The sequence below is a fragment of the Danio rerio genome, chromosome 24 (assembly GCF_049306965.1).
Source record: "Danio rerio strain Tuebingen ecotype United States chromosome 24, GRCz12tu, whole genome shotgun sequence".
Lineage (NCBI taxonomy): Eukaryota > Metazoa > Chordata > Actinopteri > Cypriniformes > Danionidae > Danio > Danio rerio.
In genome coordinates, this window is record NC_133199.1 from 22,522,654 (window position 1) to 22,544,800 (window position 22,147).

At 36.5% G+C, this 22,147-nt stretch overlaps 1 protein-coding gene across 31 annotated transcripts in view; it reads right to left on the minus strand.

Annotated features, from left to right (window-relative positions):
- Positions 1–22,147, minus strand: part of relch (RAB11 binding and LisH domain, coiled-coil and HEAT repeat containing) — a 158,506-nt gene that overhangs the window by 128,771 nt on the left and 7,588 nt on the right. For all 31 annotated transcript variants that reach the window (XM_073940157.1, XM_073940156.1, XM_073940155.1 and 28 more), the window contains 1 exon segment: positions 11,254–11,343. In XM_073940157.1, coding sequence (XP_073796258.1) covers positions 11,254–11,343 — 90 coding nt within the window.

Sequence of the window (22,147 nt, forward strand, 5' to 3'; positions counted from 1 at the left end):
AAGTCTATGGGACAGTTGCTAGGGTGCCAAAAGTGGTTGCTAGGGAGTGGCTAGTAAGTTTAAAGGTCATCAGTTATTGGCTGCTGGCTAGACTGAGTTAAATGAGCCCAGTTAGAAGTCTGTAGGAACGTCTGATGCAGAGTTATGAGGTCACAAAGTTTGACCCAATGTTAAGTCAATGGGAATTTTGGGAATTTTCCGGGTCGTTTTTCGGAAAACCGAAAGTCGGATCAGTCGGAAAAGATATAGCAACCCGAGTCAGACCAGTTTGAAGGTTTGACGAAAGTTTGAGGTATGAAGCTTGAAAGGGTTAGGAGGAGATAGACTTTAAAATTAGTCTCAGAAGAAAGAAGAAGAAGAATAATAATAAGTTTAAGTGAGATAACAGTATGTTGGCTTTTCAAGCCACCATAACTAGACAGTAAAGTTCGTCGAGACAAACTTTGAGGCTGGCTTGACAAAGCCTGTTGGTAATAGTTTATTTAGTTTAAAAACAGTTTGAAAAAGTATAAGTAGCATGTTATTAACATGATTCTAGCATAGATTAGCATGTTATTAGCATGAATTAGCATCTTATTAGTACGATTCTAGCATGGATTAGCATGTTATTAGCATGAATTAGCATGATTCTAGCACGATTTAGCATGTTACTACCATGATTCTAGCATGAATTAGCATGTTATTAGCATGATTCTAGCATAAATTAGCATGTTATTAGCAAGATTCTAGTATGAACTAGCATGTCACTAGCATGATTCTAGTATGAATTAGCATGTCACTAGCATGAGTCTAGTATGAATTAGCATGTTACTAGCATGATTCTAGAATAAATTAGCATGTTATTAGCATGATTCTAGCATGAATTAGCATGTTATTAGCATGATTCTAGTATGAATTAGCATGTCACTAGCATGAGTCTAGTATGAATTAGCATGTTACTAGCATGATTCTAGTATAAATTAGCATGTTATTAGCATGATTCTAGCATGAATAAGCATGTTACTAGCATGATTCTAGCATGAATTAGCATGTTACTAGCATGATTCTAGTATGAATTAGCATGATTCTAGTATGAATTAGCATGTTATTAGCATGATTCTAGTATGAGTTAGCATGGTATTAGCATGATACTAGCATGAGTTAGCATGTTACTAGCTTGATTCTAGCATAAATTAGCATGTTACTAGCATGATTCTAGGATGAACTAGCAAGTTACTAGCATGATTCCAGTATGAATTAGCATGTTATTAGCATGATTCTAGCATGAATTAGCATGTTACTAGCATGATTCCAGTAAGAATTAGCATGTTAATAGCATGAGTCTAGTATGAATTAGCATGTCATTAGGTTGATTCTAGTATGAATTAGCATGTTATTAGCATGATTCTAGCATGAATTAGCATGTTACTAGCATGATTCCAGTATGAATTAGCATGTTATTAGCATGATTCTAGCATGAATTAGCATGTTTCTAGCATGATTCCAGTATGAATTAGCATGTTACTAGCATGATTCTAGCATGAATTAGCATGTTACTAGCACGATTTTAGCATGAATTAGCATGATTCTAGCATGAAGTTAACATGTTGTTAGTATGATTCTAGCATGAATTAGCATGTTGTTAGCATGATTCTAGCACGAATTAGCATGTGCTAAGGTGTTGCTAGGTGGTTGCTAAGGTGTTGCTAGACGGTTGCTAGGGTGTCCTAAGTGGTTGCTAGGTGGTTGCTAAGGTGTTGCTAGGCGGTTGCTAGGGTGTTCTGAGTGGTTGCTAGGTGGTTGCTAAGGTGTTGCTGGGTGGTTACTAAGGTGTCCTAAGTGGTTGCTAGATGGTTGCTAGGGTATTCTGAGTGGTTGCTAAGGCGTTGCTAGGTGGTTGCTAGGGTGTCCTGAGTGGTTGCTAGGTGGTTGCTAAGATGTTGCTAGGTGGTTGCTAAGGTGTCCTGAGTGGTTGCTAGGTGGTTGCTAAGGCGTTGCTAGGCAGTTGCTAGGGTGTTATGAGTGGTTGCTAGGTGGTTGCTAAGGTGTTGCTAGGCGGTTGCTAAGGTGTCCCAAGTGGTTGCTAGGTGGTTGCTAGGGTGTTGCTAGGTGGTTGCTAAGGTATTCTGAGTGGTTGCTAAGGCGTTGCTAGGCGGTTGCTAGGGTGTCCTGAGTGGTCGCTAGGCCCTTACTAAGGCATTACTAGGCCGTTGCTAGGTGGTTGCTAGGCGGTTGCTAGGGTAATTTGGGTGGTTGCTAGGCAGTTGCTAGGGTACCCTGGTTGGTTACTAGGCAAGCCTCACATACATGCTTGATAAAACATTTATACTTAGTAAGCATTTCTAGCAAGTTACAGTACTTGGCTAGTCAATATTAGCATGTAGCTAATCACTGCTAGCATGTGCAGCATTTAGGAAGTTCCGTTTGCTAGCATGAGTCAAACGAGCCAATCTCCAAGTCTCTACGATGTTCTGATGCTGAGATATAGCTGTTGATGAATGGTTGCTAGGGTACTCTGTTTTGTTGCTATGGGCGAGGTTACAGAGTGCACTTGAATGTGGTTGGCTGTCTAAGTCAAATGAACCAACCCCCATGTCTCTGTGACACTGCTATGCAAAGATATGCATCTTGGCCTATTTTAATGAAAGTCTATGGAATCAATTTGGGGGCGTGGCTTGTGAGCTTCATTATCATATTGAGATGCTCATTGGTTGTCTGAGTCAGATGAGCCATCCCCCAAGTCAATAGGACACTGCTAAGCAAAGATATGCATGTAGGCCAGTTATTAACATGAGTCTAGTATGAATTAGCATGTTACTAGCATGATTCTTGTACAAATTAGCATGTCATTAGCATGTTTCCAGTATGAGTTAGCATGTCATTAGCATGATTAGCATATGAGTAGCATGTTGCTAGCATGATTGGCATGTCATTAGTATGTTAGATTTATAAGCATTTGACAGCACAGCTAATTACAGTCTATAGGACAGTTGCTAGGGTGCAGTATGTGGTAGTTAGGGGTGTGGCTAGAAAGTTAAAAGCTCATCAGTTATTGGTAGTTTGGTAGTCTGAGTTAAATGAGCTCAGCCATTAGTCTCTATGACAGTCTGATGCAGAGTTATGAGCTCACAAAGTTTGATCCCATGTTAAGTCAATGAGAGTCTTTTGTAATGGAAGTCTACGGGACAGTTGCTAGGGTGCAGTATGTGGTAGTTAGGGGTGTGGCTAGAAAGTTAAAAGCTCATCAGTTATTGGCAGTTTGGTATTCGGAGTTAAATGAGCTCAGCCATTAGTCTGTAAGACAGTCTGATTCAGAGTTATGAGCTCACAAAGTTTGATCCCATGTTAAGTCAATGAGAGTCTATTGAATTGAAGTCTATGGGACAGTTACTAGGGTCCAAAAGTGGTTGCTAGGGCGTGGCTAGAAAGTTTAAAGGTGATCAGTCATTGGCAGTTTGATAGTCTGAGTTAAATGAGCCCAGTTAGAAGTCTGTGCAACAGTCTGACGCAGAGTTATGAGGTCACAAAGTTTGATCCAATGTTAAGTCTATGGGATTTTTCTGACAGTCCCGGGACGTTTTTCGGAAAACCGAAAGTCGGATCAGTCGGAAAAGATATAGCATAAAGAGTCAGACCAGTTTGGAGGTCTGGTGTGAGTTTGGTGGTAATAGTTTGAAAGTTCAAGGAGCAGATAGATTTTGAATTTTAGTCTCAGAAGAAGAATAATAAATAAAAATAATAATAATAAGTTTAAATAGCATAACAATAGGTTGGCTTTGACAAGCCAGCCTAATTAGCATGTCACTAGCATGAGTCTAGTATGAATTAGCATGTTACTAGCATGATTCTAGAATAAATTAGCATGTTATTAGCATGATTCTAGCATGAATTAGCATGTTATTAGCATGATTCTAGTATGAATTAGCATGTCACTAGCATGAGTCTAGTATGAATTAGCATGTTACTAGCATGATTCTAGTATAAATTAGCATGTTATTAGCATGATTCTAGCATGAATAAGCATGTTACTAGCATGATTCTAGCTTGAATTAGCATGTTACTAGCATGATTCTAGTATGAATTAGCATGATTCTAGTATGAATTAGCATGTTATTAGCATGATTCTAGTATGAGTTAGCATGGTATTAGCATGATTCTAGCATGAGTTAGCATGTTACTAGCTTGATTCTAGCATAAATTAGCATGTTACTAGCATGATTCTAGGATGAACTAGCAAGTTACTAGCATGATTCCAGTATGAATTAGCATGTTATTAGCATGATTCTAGCATGAATTAGCATGTTACTAGCATGATTCCAGTAAGAATTAGCATGTTAATAGCATGAGTCTAGTATGAATTAGCATGTCATTAGGTTGATTCTAGTATGAATTAGCATGTTATTAGCATGATTCTAGCATGAATTAGCATGTTACTAGCATGATTCCAGTATGAATTAGCATGTTATTAGCATGATTCTAGCATGAATTAGCATGTTTCTAGCATGATTCCAGTATGAATTAGCATGTTACTAGCATGATTCTAGCATGAATTAGCATGTTACTAGCACGATTTTAGCATGAATTAGCATGATTCTAGCATGAAGTTAGCATGTTGTTAGTATGATTCTAGCATGAATTAGCATGTTGTTAGCATGATTCTAGCACGAATTAGCATGTGCTAAGGTGTTGCTAGGTGGTTGCTAAGGTGTTGCTAGACGGTTGCTAGGGTGTCCTAAGTGGTTGCTAGGTGGTTGCTAAGGTGTTGCTAGGCGGTTGCTAGGGTGTTCTGAGTGGTTGCTAGGTGGTTGCTAAGGTGTTGCTGGGTGGTTACTAAGGTGTCCTAAGTGGTTGCTAGATGGTTGCTAGGGTATTCTGAGTGGTTGCTAAGGCGTTGCTAGGTGGTTGCTAGGGTGTCCTGAGTGGTTGCTAGGTGGTTGCTAAGATGTTGCTAGGTGGTTGCTAAGGTGTCCTGAGTGGTTGCTAGGTGGTTGCTAAGGCGTTGCTAGGCAGTTGCTAGGGTGTTATGAGTGGTTGCTAGGTGGTTGCTAAGGTGTTGCTAGGCGGTTGCTAAGGTGTCCCAAGTGGTTGCTAGGTGGTTGCTAGGGTGTTGCTAGGTGGTTGCTAAGGTATTCTGAGTGGTTGCTAAGGCGTTGCTAGGCGGTTGCTAGGGTGTCCTGAGTGGTCGCTAGGCCCTTACTGAGGCATTACTAGGCCGTTGCTAGGTGGTTGCTAGGCGGTTGCTAGGGTAATTTGGGTGGTTGCTAGGCAGTTGCTAGGGTACCCTGGTTGGTTACTAGGCAAGCCTCACATACATGCTTGATAAAACATTTATACTTAGTAAGCATTTCTAGCAAGTTACAGTACTTGGCTAGTCAATATTAGCATGTAGCTAATCACTGCTAGCATGTGCAGCATTTAGGAAGTTCCGTTTGCTAGCATGAGTCAAACGAGCCAATCTCCAAGTCTCTACGATGTTCTGATGCTGAGATATAGCTGTTGATGAATGGTTGCTAGGGTACTCTGTTTTGTTGCTATGGGCGAGGTTACAGAGTGCACTTGAATGTGGTTGGCTGTCTAAGTCAAATGAACCAACCCCCATGTCTCTGTGACACTGCTATGCAAAGATATGCATCTTGGCCTATTTTAATGAAAGTCTATGGAATCAATTTGGGGGCGTGGCTTGTGAGCTTCATTATCATATTGAGATGCTCATTGGTTGTCTGAGTCAGATGAGCCATCCCCCAAGTCAATAGGACACTGCTAAGCAAAGATATGCATGTAGGCCAGTTATTAACATGAGTCTAGTATGAATTAGCATGTTACTAGCATGATTCTTGTACAAATTAGCATGTCATTAGCATGTTTCCAGTATGAGTTAGCATGTCATTAGCATGATTAGCATATGAGTAGCATGTTGCTAGCATGATTGGCATGTCATTAGTATGTTAGATTTATAAGCATTTGACAGCACAGCTAATTACAGTCTATAGGACAGTTGCTAGGGTGCAGTATGTGGTAGTTAGGGGTGTGGCTAGAAAGTTAAAAGCTCATCAGTTATTGGTAGTTTGGTAGTCTGAGTTAAATGAGCTCAGCCATTAGTCTGTAAGACAGTCTGATTCAGAGTTATGAGCTCACAAAGTTTGATCCCATGTTAAGTCAATGAGAGTCTTTTGTAATGGAAGTCTACGGGACAGTTGCTAGGGTGCAGTATGTGGTAGTTAGGGGTGTGGCTAGAAAGTTAAAAGCTCATCAGTTATTGGCAGTTTGGTATTCGGAGTTAAATGAGCTCAGCCATTAGTCTGTAAGACAGTCTGATTCAGAGTTATGAGCTCACAAAGTTTGATCCCATGTTAAGTCAATGAGAGTCTATTGAATTGAAGTCTATGGGACAGTTACTAGGGTCCAAAAGTGGTTGCTAGGGCGTGGCTAGAAAGTTTAAAGGTGATCAGTCATTGGCAGTTTGATAGTCTGAGTTAAATGAGCCCAGTTAGAAGTCTGTGCAACAGTCTGACGCAGAGTTATGAGGTCACAAAGTTTGATCCAATGTTAAGTCTATGGGATTTTTCCGACAGTCCCGGGACGTTTTTCGGAAAACCGAAAGTCGGATCAGTCGGAAAAGATATAGCATAAAGAGTCAGACCAGTTTGGAGGTCTGGTGTGAGTTTGGTGGTAATAGTTTGAAAGTTCAAGGAGCAGATAGATTTTGAATTTTAGTCTCAGAAGAAGAATAATAAATAAAAATAATAATAATAAGTTTAAATAGCATAACAATAGGTTGGCTTTGACAAGCCAGCCTAATAAGTTTAAGTGAGATAACAGTATGTTGGCTTTTCAAGCCACCATAATAAGTTTACGTGAGATAACAGTATGTTGGCTTTTCAAGCCACCATAATAATAATAAGTTTACGTGAGATAACAGTATGTTGGCTTTTCAAGCCACCATAAAAATAAAGCTGACCATTTTGCGAATTTCGCCTATTTTGTAGAATGTAACTCCCGCAAATAACGAGGGACCACTGTACTGTTTAACATTTACTTTAAAATGGAAATTGAACTGAATTCAAAACAAACAAAATAAAAAAACGGAATTAGTAGATGGAATAATACAGGTTGAAAAAAAATAATAATATAAAGGGGAAATTAAACATTTAAAAAAATACAAAACCTGAAAGAAAAAGAAAAACCTAAAACGTTTAAATATTATTGTTATGCTAAAACGCAGCCTTGGTGTGAAAAGACATATACAGTACCATTTAAAATAAATAAATAAAAAAGTGAAATAAAAATAAATCTGAATAAGAGTAACATTTTATGAACTTTAATGCTTAATAAGTAGTCAACAAATATTTGCAAACTGGGAGAGGGCAGGGGTTGTGAATTTTCGGAGAAATTATTAGTAACAGAACACAATCTGAGCGGATTTAATTGATCTGCCAGGATAAAATGTAGGAATCTGAAGCTTGGGAAGGATTCAAGCTAATGCAGGAAAATGCTAAAAGGAAGATTAACGGCAACCTAGCCAAGCAAGTTTTAAAACAGGGAAATGACAAGTGAGGAAACTTTAGAATCAGAAAACATTTTGCTTGGAAAGAAATTGGAAAACAAGATAAATAGTCGTTGTCAGAACAGCTCAATTAGAAAGAAAGGTTTAGCGTTCATGGCTATTAGTTAATCCTCCTCCTCATCTATGGGACCACTGATGAAAGTGGTCAGTGAACCATACTGCTTGACCAATGTGAATTGGCATCAATCACGAATGCCAAGACACTTGGCTCATATACGGTAACACTGACCAAATCACCTCTCGTAAAACAGTTTAACACAAACCACTAATAGTTTCCAGAAAAACAGACAGTCAAGCCAATTCCCTCTCAATTTGATGTAAAAAAATAAATGCCACAGACTTTAACTGCTCAATTGTGTTCTTGGAAAAGCAAACTGCATTGGCAAATAGAAAATCTGGCTACAGCCAATTGGGTAATGTTTAAAATGAAATGGACTGAAGACTTCTAAGTGTAAAAAAGTATTGTGTTACATAAAAATGAAAGTCAAGAACACTTGCATGCTAAAAATCAACCACATGATTAGTCACTGTGGCTTAGGAGTGTGCGATACTGGAAAAAGAAAAAAGGTCAACCTTTACTCATGAATGTCCATGAAGTGCTAAAGGCTAAAATTATTCAGTTATTAGCTCTCTATACATACCTCACATGGGTAAATAATTTAATATTTATTAGTGCTGTGTTGGATGTAATTAGTTACAAAGTAACTATTATTTTAAATAAATGACTTTTCTGCTGACTGATTTTTAGATGATTTCGTTTGCACATGTTTTAAGCGCTAAGAGCATTCAGACACAATATTTAATCGAAAATAATTTTTATTGAACTGTGTAAACATTAAAGTCTTTGCAGTGTTATTTTATGATTGGCTATTTCAATTTCTGTACCTGAATACGATTTGAATATACCCTTAAAATTATGAAGCACTGTTTATTTCACTCTTACATTTGCATATTACATTACATGCATGATTTGTTTTTTTGACAAAATCATGCTAATAGATTGAAAATGAACACATTGTTTCCAAATAGGGCTATTCAACTCATCTGGTGAAATTGTATTTATATCGCAATAAATATTGCAGAAATACAAAATATCGCAATGTCCGATTTTTCTAATATCGTGCAGCCCTAATTTAAGTATAGTTACTTTTAATGCCTTAAATACTGTCCATAAATTTAACAGTTCTGAATCAATTCAGAAGAGTACAGTAACAAACAGTATACGTCTGATTAGGGCTGTGTGATACAGGCAAAAGAAACCGATCACGATTTTCCTGAACAGTATTGCGATTTCAATTTTAATCACCATTTTGTCACAGACAGACTTAACCTGGGTTTACAGAGTGAATCCGAAAAAATATTTCAAAAGAAAAACAATTAGATCTTTATCAAAGATCTGCAACATGTCTCTAAAGCAGACATAAAAAAAAAAAATTAAAAATCACCTAGTAAAGCTGTAACCAATTCTCTAGAACAGACCTACAGTATGGCAAAACAAATGTGTATATGTATGTGTGAGCGTGTGCATCACCAACCTAAAGAAAGGTTTCGATGTTCTGCTTGACCAAATATCAGAAGAAGTTGCGTGTGTGTTCACAATTTGTTTTGTTATGCATTCATCAGAGCTATTTGTGACGATGCAGTGAAATAGGCCGTTCACATATCGCATCTTTGGCGTGCACAAGTCTATTATTTCCAATGGAGGAATATACTCCTTTCGGTTACCACAAGACACTCGAACACCAATTGCTTTTTAATTCTCTCCATACATTAAGTTTGTATCAGAACTGCAGCAATGTTTTGTTAGGTAGTCATCCTCTGAGAAAACAGTTGATGTGATGAACTCATTATTCCTGTATATGCAGGCTAGTCAGTCTCCTGTTCTGTTTAGGCGTAGGGCTGGGCGGTATATCGGGTTCTGGGGATATATCGATATGATTCCCCGACGCGATGCAGTATTATCCAATATTGTTCATATCGAAATGTTTTGAGGCCACACGTGCACATTAGTCGCAGAACAGACCACTCAAAGGTAGCACGTGAGCTCCATTTGCACAAATGTGTGCATGTGCAAATGAATAATTCACTCCATGAGTAATACAAAAGATTTGATCAAAATGAATGAATCGTTCAAGAAAAACCCATCACTACACGCGACATGAAGGAATATGCAGTGCACGCACGTCACACAGCGCCTGCAGCTGTCACATCGGCTTATCAGAAACCTTTTATCGCTCATTTCTTCCGCAATTGGCAGCAAGAATGGACGTAGAAGCCTTGTCAAATTGACAAGCAGCACCTGAATGTGTTCAAAAAATAAAAAAATATTTACATTCAATGTGTTTTTCTATCAAACAATACTTTTTGAAGTGTTACTATTTAAGTGTTTTCCTTTTGTGCTCTGACAATGTAGCTGTTTTCTATGGTTCTGTTTACTTTGTTATTTGCACCACAGTACAGTGGAGCTGTAGTGTTAAGAGAAAAACCTGTACTATATTTATTTATCAAAGATTTTGTGTAGCTGTTACTTTTTGTGCTGCTGTTTATTTGTAAACAGAGAGGGAAACCCCTGTGTTTGAATTATATTTTGCTCAAAAAATGTTTATTAAAGTTTAAATAAAGACTTTAACTCTCAAGTAGCCATTTATAGAAAAATACCAGATATATATTGTATACCGTCATTAATCCTAAAAATACGAGGATATGACATTTTACCCATATCGCCCAACCATATTCAGGCACGCTGCGTTCTGTATGATTGGTTCAAATACACTGTAGGAAAATCATGCTGTAAGGTGATTTAGAAATCGCACATGTCCAAATCGAAATTTTGATACGATTTCAATTCGCACAGCCCTACTTCAGGTAATAACTCAATTTTTCAAGTAAAGAGAATTTATCATTTATTTATACAAAAAATTTCTGAATAAAAATTATACTGAAAAAAATATTGTCTGAAACATTGTTTTATTTGTCTGACAACTGCACTTAAATGCTTAAGATAAAATGTTTAATAAAATGTTTACGCCAATATATGACATGTATGAAATATGGTGTCATTCATTTGAAACGTTTTGTTTCGATACAAATATTGTTTAAATTACTTTAAACAAAATTAGAGAGTTGTGTTTGATTTAATTGTAAAGAATTGTATTTATTTAGATTATTTTATTTAAAGAATTTTATTTCTATAGTAAAAGCTTTGAGATTCATATGGATTTTTTTATTTAGTAAAGTAATGAAATTATTTACCAGGTAACTACGTTACTTTGCAGTCAACGCAATTACAAAAATAATCTAAACACAATTACAATGGTTTAATAAGTAATATCTTGTTATTTACTTTTTGAAAGCAACTTACCCAACATTGGTACTAGTAAATTGACAAAAAAAATTACATGTCTAAAATTGTCAATAAAAATTAAAAAGTGATTCAGCCGGCATTTCATAAATAAAAAATCATAATTTGTAGACATTGGATAAATTGCACACTTCCACTGTGACTGAAAAATTAAACGTAGCAGCAAACTGCAAAAACCACAACCTACACACAACTGATATGTCCTGTCAATTTCTGTGAATCAGTAAGTTATTTTTATATTACACCTTTGTGAGAGAGTGAAAAGAATTAAACACACAACCTGTACACTTGACCAGAACAGGAATATATTATATATACACATACTGTATAAAGCAAGATTGTATTTTACCTGCAACTCTTTCATCCGACTCCCTGTTGCCATCATCTGAATAACGTGCAAAATCCAAGGAGTCTAACGTGCTGATGCTGCCGGCTCGATCTGTAAACAAACAAACCAAAACAAAGGGTGTAATACAATGCTTCTCGTCCAACTTTAAGGTTTTATTTCATAGACATTTCTAATAATTAGACAGAAAACTAACCTATCATTTACTGGAAGTAGTAATTTGATTTGCAAACTAAAGCCACCAGAATTTATAAACAATAGACTGTAAATTAGCTAAAAACCTTCCAGACACACAGATGTCTCGGTCTATCCGCATTGCTGTAAGGAAGATATACAAGTATTGCCAACATCAAGCTCCCCCTCATGGACAACCAGATATGTTCATGCCAACGATTGTACTTTGTTGTGTACACTGGCAAGCTAGCATATTATTTTGGGACAAACCACATTTATGTAGCCATCATTGTAATTTTAGATAGGAGCATATAATAATGGTGTTTAGGAATACCGCTATTTATCTATTCCACATTATTTGCAGATTTCTAAATGGGCCATGTCATAAGAAATCAATCAATCTGGGAAAACATTCTGAGTAACCCAAAACTAAAGGACAACTTGTGGTAATGATCAACTCGCTAAGACATACATAATTAGGGCTTCTTAACTTTCCCAATGCAGAAAACAGGCAAATACAATGGAATTCAGTCAAAATTATGGAATTAGCTGCATAGTACTGAATGTTGCAGAATCTGGCACATTTTCAGTTGAAGAAAACAGAAGAACGCATGTACAGCATACTTAAAGGTTCCATGAAATTAAACTAAAGTTTTTTTAGATGTCAGTATCAGTATTATTCACATTCAGAAGATATAAAACTAAGGGCGATGCAGTGGCGCAGTGGGTAGCACGTTCGCCTCACAGCAAGAAGGTCGCTGGTTCGATCCTCGGCTCAGTTGGCGTTTCTGTGTGGAGTTTGCATGTTTTCCCTGCGTTCGCGTGGGTTTCCCACAGTCCCAGTCCAAAGTACATGCGGTACAGGTAGGCTAAATTGTCGGTAGTGTATGAGTGTGTGTGTGTATGAGTGGATGTTTCCCAGAGATGTGTTTCCCAGTTGTGGCTGGAAGGGCTGCGTAAAAACTTGCTGGATAAGTTGGCGGTTCATTCTGCTGTGGCGACCCCAGATTAATAAAGGAACTAAGCCGACAAGAAAATGAATATATGAATGAATGAATACAAACTAGTGCTTCTATGTTTTAATTTCAACATAAATAAAATGCTATTTGAGAAAATACGCAATAGTCCCATGACATTGCAGGATGTGCAATGTGGAGTCATGATTATAGTTGACCAAGCACAACAGCTCAGAATACATGAAGTTTTAAAGTATTTTTTAGTTTAACCATAATAACAGGAAATTTTATCAATTGCTTGTGTTTTTAATGCTTTTGTAAACATTATCAAGTTTAATGCATCTGGGCACAAATTAATTAACAATTGTAGCTTTAATGAAGATTAATTGTATTTAATTATTTATACAATGAAGACTGCTTTACTGTACATTGGCTTATTTTATTTCTACATCTGTATATCCGCTGTATCTCTGTTTGTAATTTGTTGCAGAATTTAAATAATGCAATGTACATTTTTTTTCTATATCGTGCAGCCCTTATACACAGTTGAAGTCAGAATTATTAGCCCTCCTTTAATTTTTTTTTTCATTTTTTAATATTTCCCAAATTATGTTTAACAGAGCAAGGAAATTTTCACCGCATGTCTGATAATATATATTTTTTTCAGAATAAAGTCTTATTTATATACACAAACACCCACACGCACGCACGCACGCACGCACACACACACACACACACACAAGCATAAAGGGAAAAAAAATAAATTGAGACAACAAAATAAGTATTCTCATTTAAGTTATACCTGAAGTCTTAGAAACCATCTTTTCTTTTAGAAATTGGTCAAGAAAAAATATTCAATAATAATAAAAATAATAATAATATAACCTTTTAAGGCCTCTTCAAAATCTTGCTCTCCTTCCAATATACGCAGCTTTACAATTACAGTCTGTATTATGTTATCTTTCACTTAAGTTAGCCAAGTTTCACATTGACCTGAACATGTCACATGACAGCAATAAAGCCTCAGCCTCATGTACTCAGTCCTGTGACTACACAGTTACTTTATGTAGAAGAGGAAAAAAATCTCCACTTATAAGAAAAAAAAAAATAGCATTACCAGGTGCTTTTTTTGTATGTTTGCAATAAATCACCAGATTGCACTCAATAGAAATGTGGTTAGGCGAAATGTCAGATATTGCAGGTAGGTAAATTAGTAAATCTTCTTATAGAAGCCATGAACAGAGAAGTATTGATGAAGGCACTGACTCGTCTCAGTTTCTCTCTCTAGGCGTGACTTGAATGACAATGCCGATATCTGACTTGCCATGAAGCAGTGCTGAATAAACGTCTTGTCAAACTGGTTGACAGGGAGGGGTTGGTGGTTTCATGAGCTTAACCTACAGTTGAAGGCAAAATTATTAGCCCTCCTTTGACATTTTAATTCTTTAAGTGGTGTTTAACAAGGATAAGTTCTGTTGTTTTTGCCATGATGACAGTACATAATATTTACTAGTTATTTTGCAAGATACTCATATTCAGCTTAAAGTGCAAATTAAAGGCTTACCTATATGTTAATTAGGTTAACTAATAAAGTTCGATTTATTAGGCAAGTCACTGCACAAAAGTTTGTTCAACAATCTAAAAGAAAAAAATCTTAAAGGGGCTAATAGCCAAACTAAAATGGATAAGACTTTCTCTAGGAGAAAAAATGTAGTATGAAATGCTGTGAAATTTTCCCTTGCTCTTTTAAAGGTCCCATGAAATTAGGGCTAAACGATTATTCGAAATCGAAATGCAGTCGCGAATTGAATTGAAATATTGCGATTAGCTAATCCCAAGAGATGTGTTATTTCATTTCCTCCACCCAGAGGAGCAAATGCATGACTGCCGTCTGTGTGTGACCGTCTTTGACAATTGAGTGAGCACACTTTTGTTCTGCCCAATCAGAATTGCGTAACCGAATTGTGGAAAGCTCACAATAAAACAATCAAACAGGAAAGCATAAACGAGTAGGATTATGGCGTCTGCCACTTCAGAAGCATTAATAGATGAATTCATATTAAAGAATAACAGAATGTTGATAATACGGGAATATTTTGGTTTTAAAGTCAAAGACACCGAACAAAAACATTTGTAAGAGAATTCGCAGAATTGTTGCCACAGCATGAGGAAATTCATCAACAGCACCTAAAAAAGCATCACAGGCGGTTATATGAGCTAAAAAGTGTCTTGCTAAAAAAAAAGTCAACTAAAAGTATTGCTAGTTACACTCAACCTAGTAAGCAACAGCAAAGTACAATTTTAGAGTTGTTTGCGGCTGTTACACTATGAAAAACATCATGAAGGCACCAGGAGATAACTAACGCCATAACTCACTTCTGGTTGCCTTAGAGAAAAATGAGTGTTTCATTTCTGAATATTTGTAAACAAATTTGAATAAACGTTAAAGTTAGTCAAGATCTTTTCAGCTACTTTTTATTTAACTACTCACTGCGTTTTAGCAGTAAGAAGCTACAATACAAAATATTAAGCAGAAGCTTGACTAGAAAATTAAATTGCAAATCGAAATAGCAATATCTGTCAAAAAAATTATAATAATAATCACAATTAGATATTTTCCCTTAATTGCACAGCTCTATTTAAAATGTTTTATTTTAAATTTTTATTTGATGTTTGACATAATCTCAATAGAAACTCAAAGGGAGGTTGGGACACAGTGTAGCCCCTCCCCTTAAAAAAACAAAAACAAAAAAAACAGCCAATAGCGTTTTGCTTTATCACCGCTCAGCCAGTGAAAGTGATTGAGCTCAAGTGCATCAAATGAAAAGCAAATGAGAAGTGTCTAGAAGGGGGCGGGACATGTCAGATACAGGAGAGTATGTCTTGAAGGGGGCGGGGCATGTCAGATAGAGGAGAGTATATTTGATTGGTTGTGATTATATGAAAAACTGTAGTATGAGGTGATGTGAATAAAACCGCTGATCCAATTTGGCGGAAGTGACAAACTGCACGCTTTACATGTTTTATAACTCCTAAACGCGTGTCACTGTGTCACTGTTTTGGAGCACACTAGCTTATATACAGATGCAGATATCTTAAAAACTAGCAACATAGAAACTAACATCTAAAAAACTTTTCTTTTTAATTTCATGGGACCCAAAAATTTCAAAAGAGGGCTTGCAATTGTGCCTTCAACTGTCTGTGATGATTCCTGCAAGGTATTATATTAAAGAGCTCTTGCTCAATATCTCAGACTAGTCACAACTATGAATCTGTGTGTATACCAAATGGGAATTTGTTTGTTTGATGTCAAAACTTTTCACCATTTCCACATCTGTTCTATATGTAGAAACTAGAAGCAAATCAATCATAGGCTGATTTCTATGGAAGCCTGTTTCTGCCCCTGAACAAGGATATTGCGTTTTTCTCAGAATTGGGGGGTGCACGCTCAAAAATGTGAATTATAAAGTCAGAATTGTGAGATATAAACTCCTCATTGCAAGAAATTAGTCAGAATTCTGAGATAAAAAGAAACAAATGTAAGTCTGAATTCTGACTTTATATCTCACAATTCTGAGAAATGAATAACCTTGCTTATTATTTTTAAAACAGGCTTCCATAGATTTCAATTAAAAGTGAAACCCATTAAAACACTTCTCCAAGGCATGCGCTGAGTCAGTTAATTGCCTGACTGATTTTGAAATTCTGATAGTACATGTGTGTAAGATTAAAGAGATTGAGATTAAAATCTCTCTTTACAACTTCATATGGGATCCAGACACAACTTCATTTTTCCACGTTACCTAAACATGCCTGAAGCATATTAGCTTATGATTAGCCCACGGCTCCGATAACAACTACCAACTTATTTAGCATACCCACATCCAAATAAATATCTTTCTGTATGTTATTTAGACAAATATTTGACAAGCAACAAAGATTGCTCCCAGTGAAGTGTGTGTACTATCAGTGAACACACAATACTTCACATCTCCTATCAGAATTTGCCTAGTCAGTGTTCTGAATTAACAATAACAGCCACTGTAACACTAGCAGCTCTGGAATCTGAGGGAGTATTAAACACTGAAGCTATACCAGAAAACATGGCTAGAAGAAAAAGAAGGCTTTTGTTCTCAGGGGTTTAAAAAAAAAAAAATCAATAAATTAAGCATTAACTACAAAGCAAACTGCCATAATAATTAAAATGCAGAGGCTTGTGTCCACACTGGTAGAAAAAAACTCATTTGAATTGGAAAGAAGTATGACATTAAACCTGATCGATCTAATATTCAGGGTTTCGTTGGCTTCATTTCTCACTTATCCAGTGTTATTTTCATGGGATTGCATGTGTGCTCTATAATTCTCACCCCTCTTTCTGAAAATGAGAATTCTATCCTAGCGGGATATGCTTTCCAAACAGCTCTTAGCATTATATTTTTCTGCTTTCTCATGCTTCAGCTACTACATTACAACACAAATCCAAAACCTATGTTTTATTTTTATTTTTTTAAATAGGGGACTCATAATAGTAAAAAGGAGAATCATAACAATATTAAAAGCACAGGTACAAAAAAAAAATACACAATAAATTTAAAGACAACAAAATAAACACATTAGGTCAACATTCATTCCTTTTTCTTTTTGGCTTAGTCCCTTTATTAATCAGGGGTCGCTACCCACTCCGCCACCGTGACGCCCTATTAGGTCAACAATGTAATTTTATAAAGTCACTACTATTTCATGCACATGATTTCATATACTGAATTGGTGCTCAACCTTACTTATAATCACCGATTAAAATAGTGAAAACATCAACATACAAGTAGTAAAAGTTAGGGTTGGGTTGATCGACGATGCCATCGTCCATCGCCAATGGCCGATGTACATCACAATGCAAAGCCGACATTGAGATCCTCCGCCCGTACCCCGTCACAGCAGCAAACCGCTTGCGAAAAATACACACATCCCCGTTAACACAAATATGTCTTAGTTTTAAAATGCTATTTTAGAACGAAAACGATCCACGTCCACACTAGCATTTCATCTAGCATTTCTGAAAAGCCCACCTTTCACACTATAACGCTGAAAATGCACAACACACGACCACACGCACAAACACTGTCATGTACTGCATTGTCAGCCCAGAGAGCAGTGCGCGTCGGACAGTTTATCAAGGACGTATTGCTGGATTGTGTCTCACTATAGTTGTTAAAGGTGATATTTAAATAATCTTGTCTCTATCTAATGACTCTTGTCTTTCGAATCTATCAGGTAACGTTTCACAGCGTCAGTACACTCCTTTAATATTTCGCTTTTACATTTGTACTTAGTCATTTTAGCAAAAAACTGCTTGGTTCCTGTTGGTTGCGCACCTTTTTTATGAACCAAGTTTGTTGAAGCCATTATAACGACACAGATCCCTCTGCCTATTCATGCCAGAGTCTTGTGGAAAATGTGATTGACAGGTGGTAATTTGTGTGCAACTTCTTCATTTATTTATGATTTGGTTATGGGTAAAACCATGGGTAAGACCATGGGGGTCAGGTAGTTGAAACGGAAGGCTACAAACAATTAATTCGATATGAATGAATTATTTAATTATAAATAATTTATTCACAGCCACCTACGATGACGATGCCATCGTCCATCACAATGTTTTAAATTAGACATCGCACGATGCAAAATTGGTCAACATCGCCCAACCCTAGTAAAAATTCAAAAGAACATGATATAATATCTTTAACGTTAATTTTTTCAGTCCTTTTTAAATCAATAGTATGCATTCTAACTTTTTAACTTCTCACGTCATGCAGTTTAAAATTTACTTTCAATTTGACAACAAAAACACATGCCTTCAGTTAGTTTTATCAGCCATGACGATAACAGCCCCATAATGTCATCAATAATTTTAGGTGTTTCAGGATGTATTCATATCAGGATGTCCGTTAGTTAGGGCGTACTCACACTATGTACAGTTGCCTTGAAGCACGCCTTTCCCCCCTTCCCGTTTCCCTTGATAGCCCGCACTCACATTGCATTCGAGCCTGAGCACACTTAAGTCATCAATGATGCGCTGTTAAGTTTCAGAAGTGCTCTTGCTCAGCACAGTGGACATTTCTTTAGGTAGGTATATATATATATATATATATATATATATATATATATATATATATATATATATATATAGGTATATTATTATATAGCCTTTAGGAATTTTTCTAGTTGTGGGAGCAGGCCTTTTTTACACACATCTACCAACTACCTGTGGCGTTATTTCAATGACAAATGTTGTGAGCGCATTATTACAAGTCGAGATCGCTTTGCTTGCACACCGATTTACTCTGCTAGTGCACAAAACTTCTTGCACGCCTCCTCAAAAATATGCTGCTCAAGCGAGGATCTTCTTGTGCGCTCTCAAAAACGCTGCTTAAGTGCGATTTAGTGTGTTTATGTAACAAGTATGTCTACAACATTTATTAGATTTTCTAGGAATATTTATGAATGTCTACAATTGACCCACAGAGCGGTATTATTGCGTCTTGTAGTAAAGTGAAATGGCTATACGTCATGTTTGCTTGCCTCACGCATTACGCACCTGTCAGTCAGCCAGTCAGTCAGTCAGCACGTAACCTTAAAGAGTTAAACAAATAACGCACAGCACTACTACGGTTACAAAATAGTTTGCGCTGTTATAATTCACTTACCTTTTAATACATTTTGGTGCGATTATCACCTGATAATAAAAAAAACTCGACTGAAAGTTTTGACTGAAAAGCTGTAATGTAGTAATGGCAGGATCCATTTTTGCGTGGCACCCTGCTCATGCATGCTTTGCACTCACACTACAAGCGTACCACGCTTGAGCCCAAGTGAACCGCACCAGGGCCTGATTCAGAGCACTCACACTTCTCAAACGATCTTATTAGTACGCCCTTAGTTGACTTTAGTTCACTTGCTTTAGTCCAGACCAAACATGATGTGATTATTGTTTTTTATTTGGTGCAGTTGAACAAGAAAATGTAAACAAACACACGTGTGCTAACTTCAGCTGTTTATTGGACAGAAATCTTGTGCTTTCATGCCATGGTGTCAGGCATGGTGTCTAGAGCTGGGGTATAGACTGGGGTTTATTAATGTTGCTTGACTGAAGAGTGTGGCCGATGATTGCTTAGCAATGACAGACACCACAAGTGCACAATTCAAAGTACAGGGTCCCAACGACTCAAAAGATGTTGGGCTTGCTGCAAATGTCTCAGATGGAGGTCGTATCATAATCACATTAAACTAACCACACAAAGTTAATTTGGAAATGGTGGCCTATTCAGCTGGGTTTCAGTCCATTGGTTTGGTGCAACTGCTGTATTCACATATGCTCAAAAAAATCAACACCAATGGGGGGAAACAAAATTGAGTTTGTGAATATACGTTTAGTTTTATTCTAATGCATATTGGGGAGCAAGTCAATGCAGGTCTAATAAGAACAAGATAATTTTTTATGTAGTATTGTGACCTTGGAAATTGAGATTGATGCATTATATGCAAGTTAAATAAATACATTTGCATTGATGTATAATTTTTTTAGGATAGGAGGAGTATAATATTAATAATAATAAGAAGAAGAATGAAGAAGAAGAAGAAGATATAAGAATAAGATAATAAGAATAATAAAAAAATAAATATAATATTTGGAAGGATCCAAAAATATACATCAAAACACTTGATAAAATTCCTTTAAAAGCTGTCCTAATTAAATCAGTGCTTAATCTGAGCCAGATCTTGCCAGATCCTGTTTCAGAAAATGTCAGATATTCAGGTTTTGTGTTCTGGTATTTAGTTTAATGGATACAACATTAAATTGTGAGTGGTGAGTACTTAAGAGTGTTTGTGTGTGAATGAGTGCAAGTACAGGCTGTATGGATTGTGTGTGCGGCACATACACATGACGGTAGTCACCATGCGCAAGTCAATTCAAAAGTCACGTTTAACTATTGGTTATCAACAATATTTCCAGACAAACAAATTTCTTATGTTTACAATCCCTCTCATTGGTTGGTGATTGTTTTGTGAGCAGTAAGCAGCAAAAATAAATATAGGCATAGTGGCCAACCTAAATAATATTTGTGTTTTCAAAATGACAAATAAGCAGTCAAGCATATTTTCATTTTTTAAAACCACGAGTAAATCTGATAATGAGCCTGATCAAAAGAGATCTCAAGAAGATGAAACTGTGTGAATGGATCAGGATAGCAGGAGACAGAATTAAAGCGATTTCAAGTCAGCCAGAACACAAGACAGAAGAGGTATCTGAGGGCTCTTCATAAAGATTAGTCTTTTTTTTTTTTTTTTTTTTTTACTAAATAGTGATTTATAGTTCATCTGATTTAAGTTTGTAGCTACGTGTTTTTATTGTCCATGATATACAACCTATAACATATTAGGGAAAAAAAATACTTTAAGATGGTTCAGAAATGTGGTCCTATTTTTTTGCGCCATCACCTTTTAATGATGTCATGTTCTGGTAAAACTGAAATTGTGTGGTGGACATCAGTCACGGTAACCCTTTTTTTCTAATTTTGTTCCGAGAATTATTTATTTATAAATTAAGCAATGAATTAAATTATTAGCAATGCATATTACTGAAAAAGTATTACTGAAAAGTATTGTGTGTAGGTATAGTTTGTTTACAGTCAAACTTTTTAAAAATGTCTTGACATTGAAATAAGATCTAAATCCCTCCTATTTTGAGGGCACCTCAAAGTGACGCAGGAGTGTGGTTTCCCCCGGCGACTGAATTGATTGACAGCCCCCTATTAACATGTCTCCATAGTAACACATATAATCATATCAACAAGACAGGATGTGTGCAAAGCAACTGGGATTAAAAGATCTGTTCAGCTCGCTGTGATCATCAAAATATCATCAAATGTGATCAAGAAAGAGTTTTACAAGTTTAAAACGTTTTTAAAACAGTGCATGTTTGTAAAAAATTACAGCGATTTTAACATCTTAACTTAATCATAAAATAAAAATAATTTTTATTTATGACTTATTGGACAGAATTAATTTATATTCTATTGATTTTTAGAACGAAAGAAAAACAAATAATTTTGACCCCTGCAATGTATTTTTACGCATTTACAAAAATATATGGTCCAACAAACTAAGTCTGATTTTGTGGTCCAATTATGAGGCTGTATGAGGCTTAATGTTGTATTCAGATCTGTTTGGTGTGCGTGTCACATGGAGGCAAATGAATAGTGTGGGGGAAGGTGGGGAAACAGTCAATTGTGTAGCGGCACTAGACTTTGAAGAATATCTGACAGCTGTGCCACAAAAACTGATCCAATTAACCCAACATCATCCCATTTACAATATTCATTCAAATCCTCTCGCATCCTAAACACACCGAAGCCTTTTCATCTCTGAAGCAGCTGTTATGAAGGCTAAAATATCGTGAGGTGTTGATAACGTGTCTTCCTGCATTGGCGTGACAGAAGTGCTGTTGAGGGCCATCTGCTCCCTCTCAGCTGGTTGCCAGATCCTTCTTTAGGGAAGAGGTTTGCTCCATGAAGCTAATAAAACCCTGTGGTTCCTGAAACCTCTAGCCAGGTCAATACACAGTTGTCAGTGGCAATTAGGCATGTATTTAAGAGCCATTTAAGTGCAGTAAGCTTGTGGTTCAGTCTCCAATGCAGACTAAGTAATCCAAATGAAAAAAAAAATATCATTGTCAAGAAATGAGGGATAGGCTGATCCCATCAGGTGGC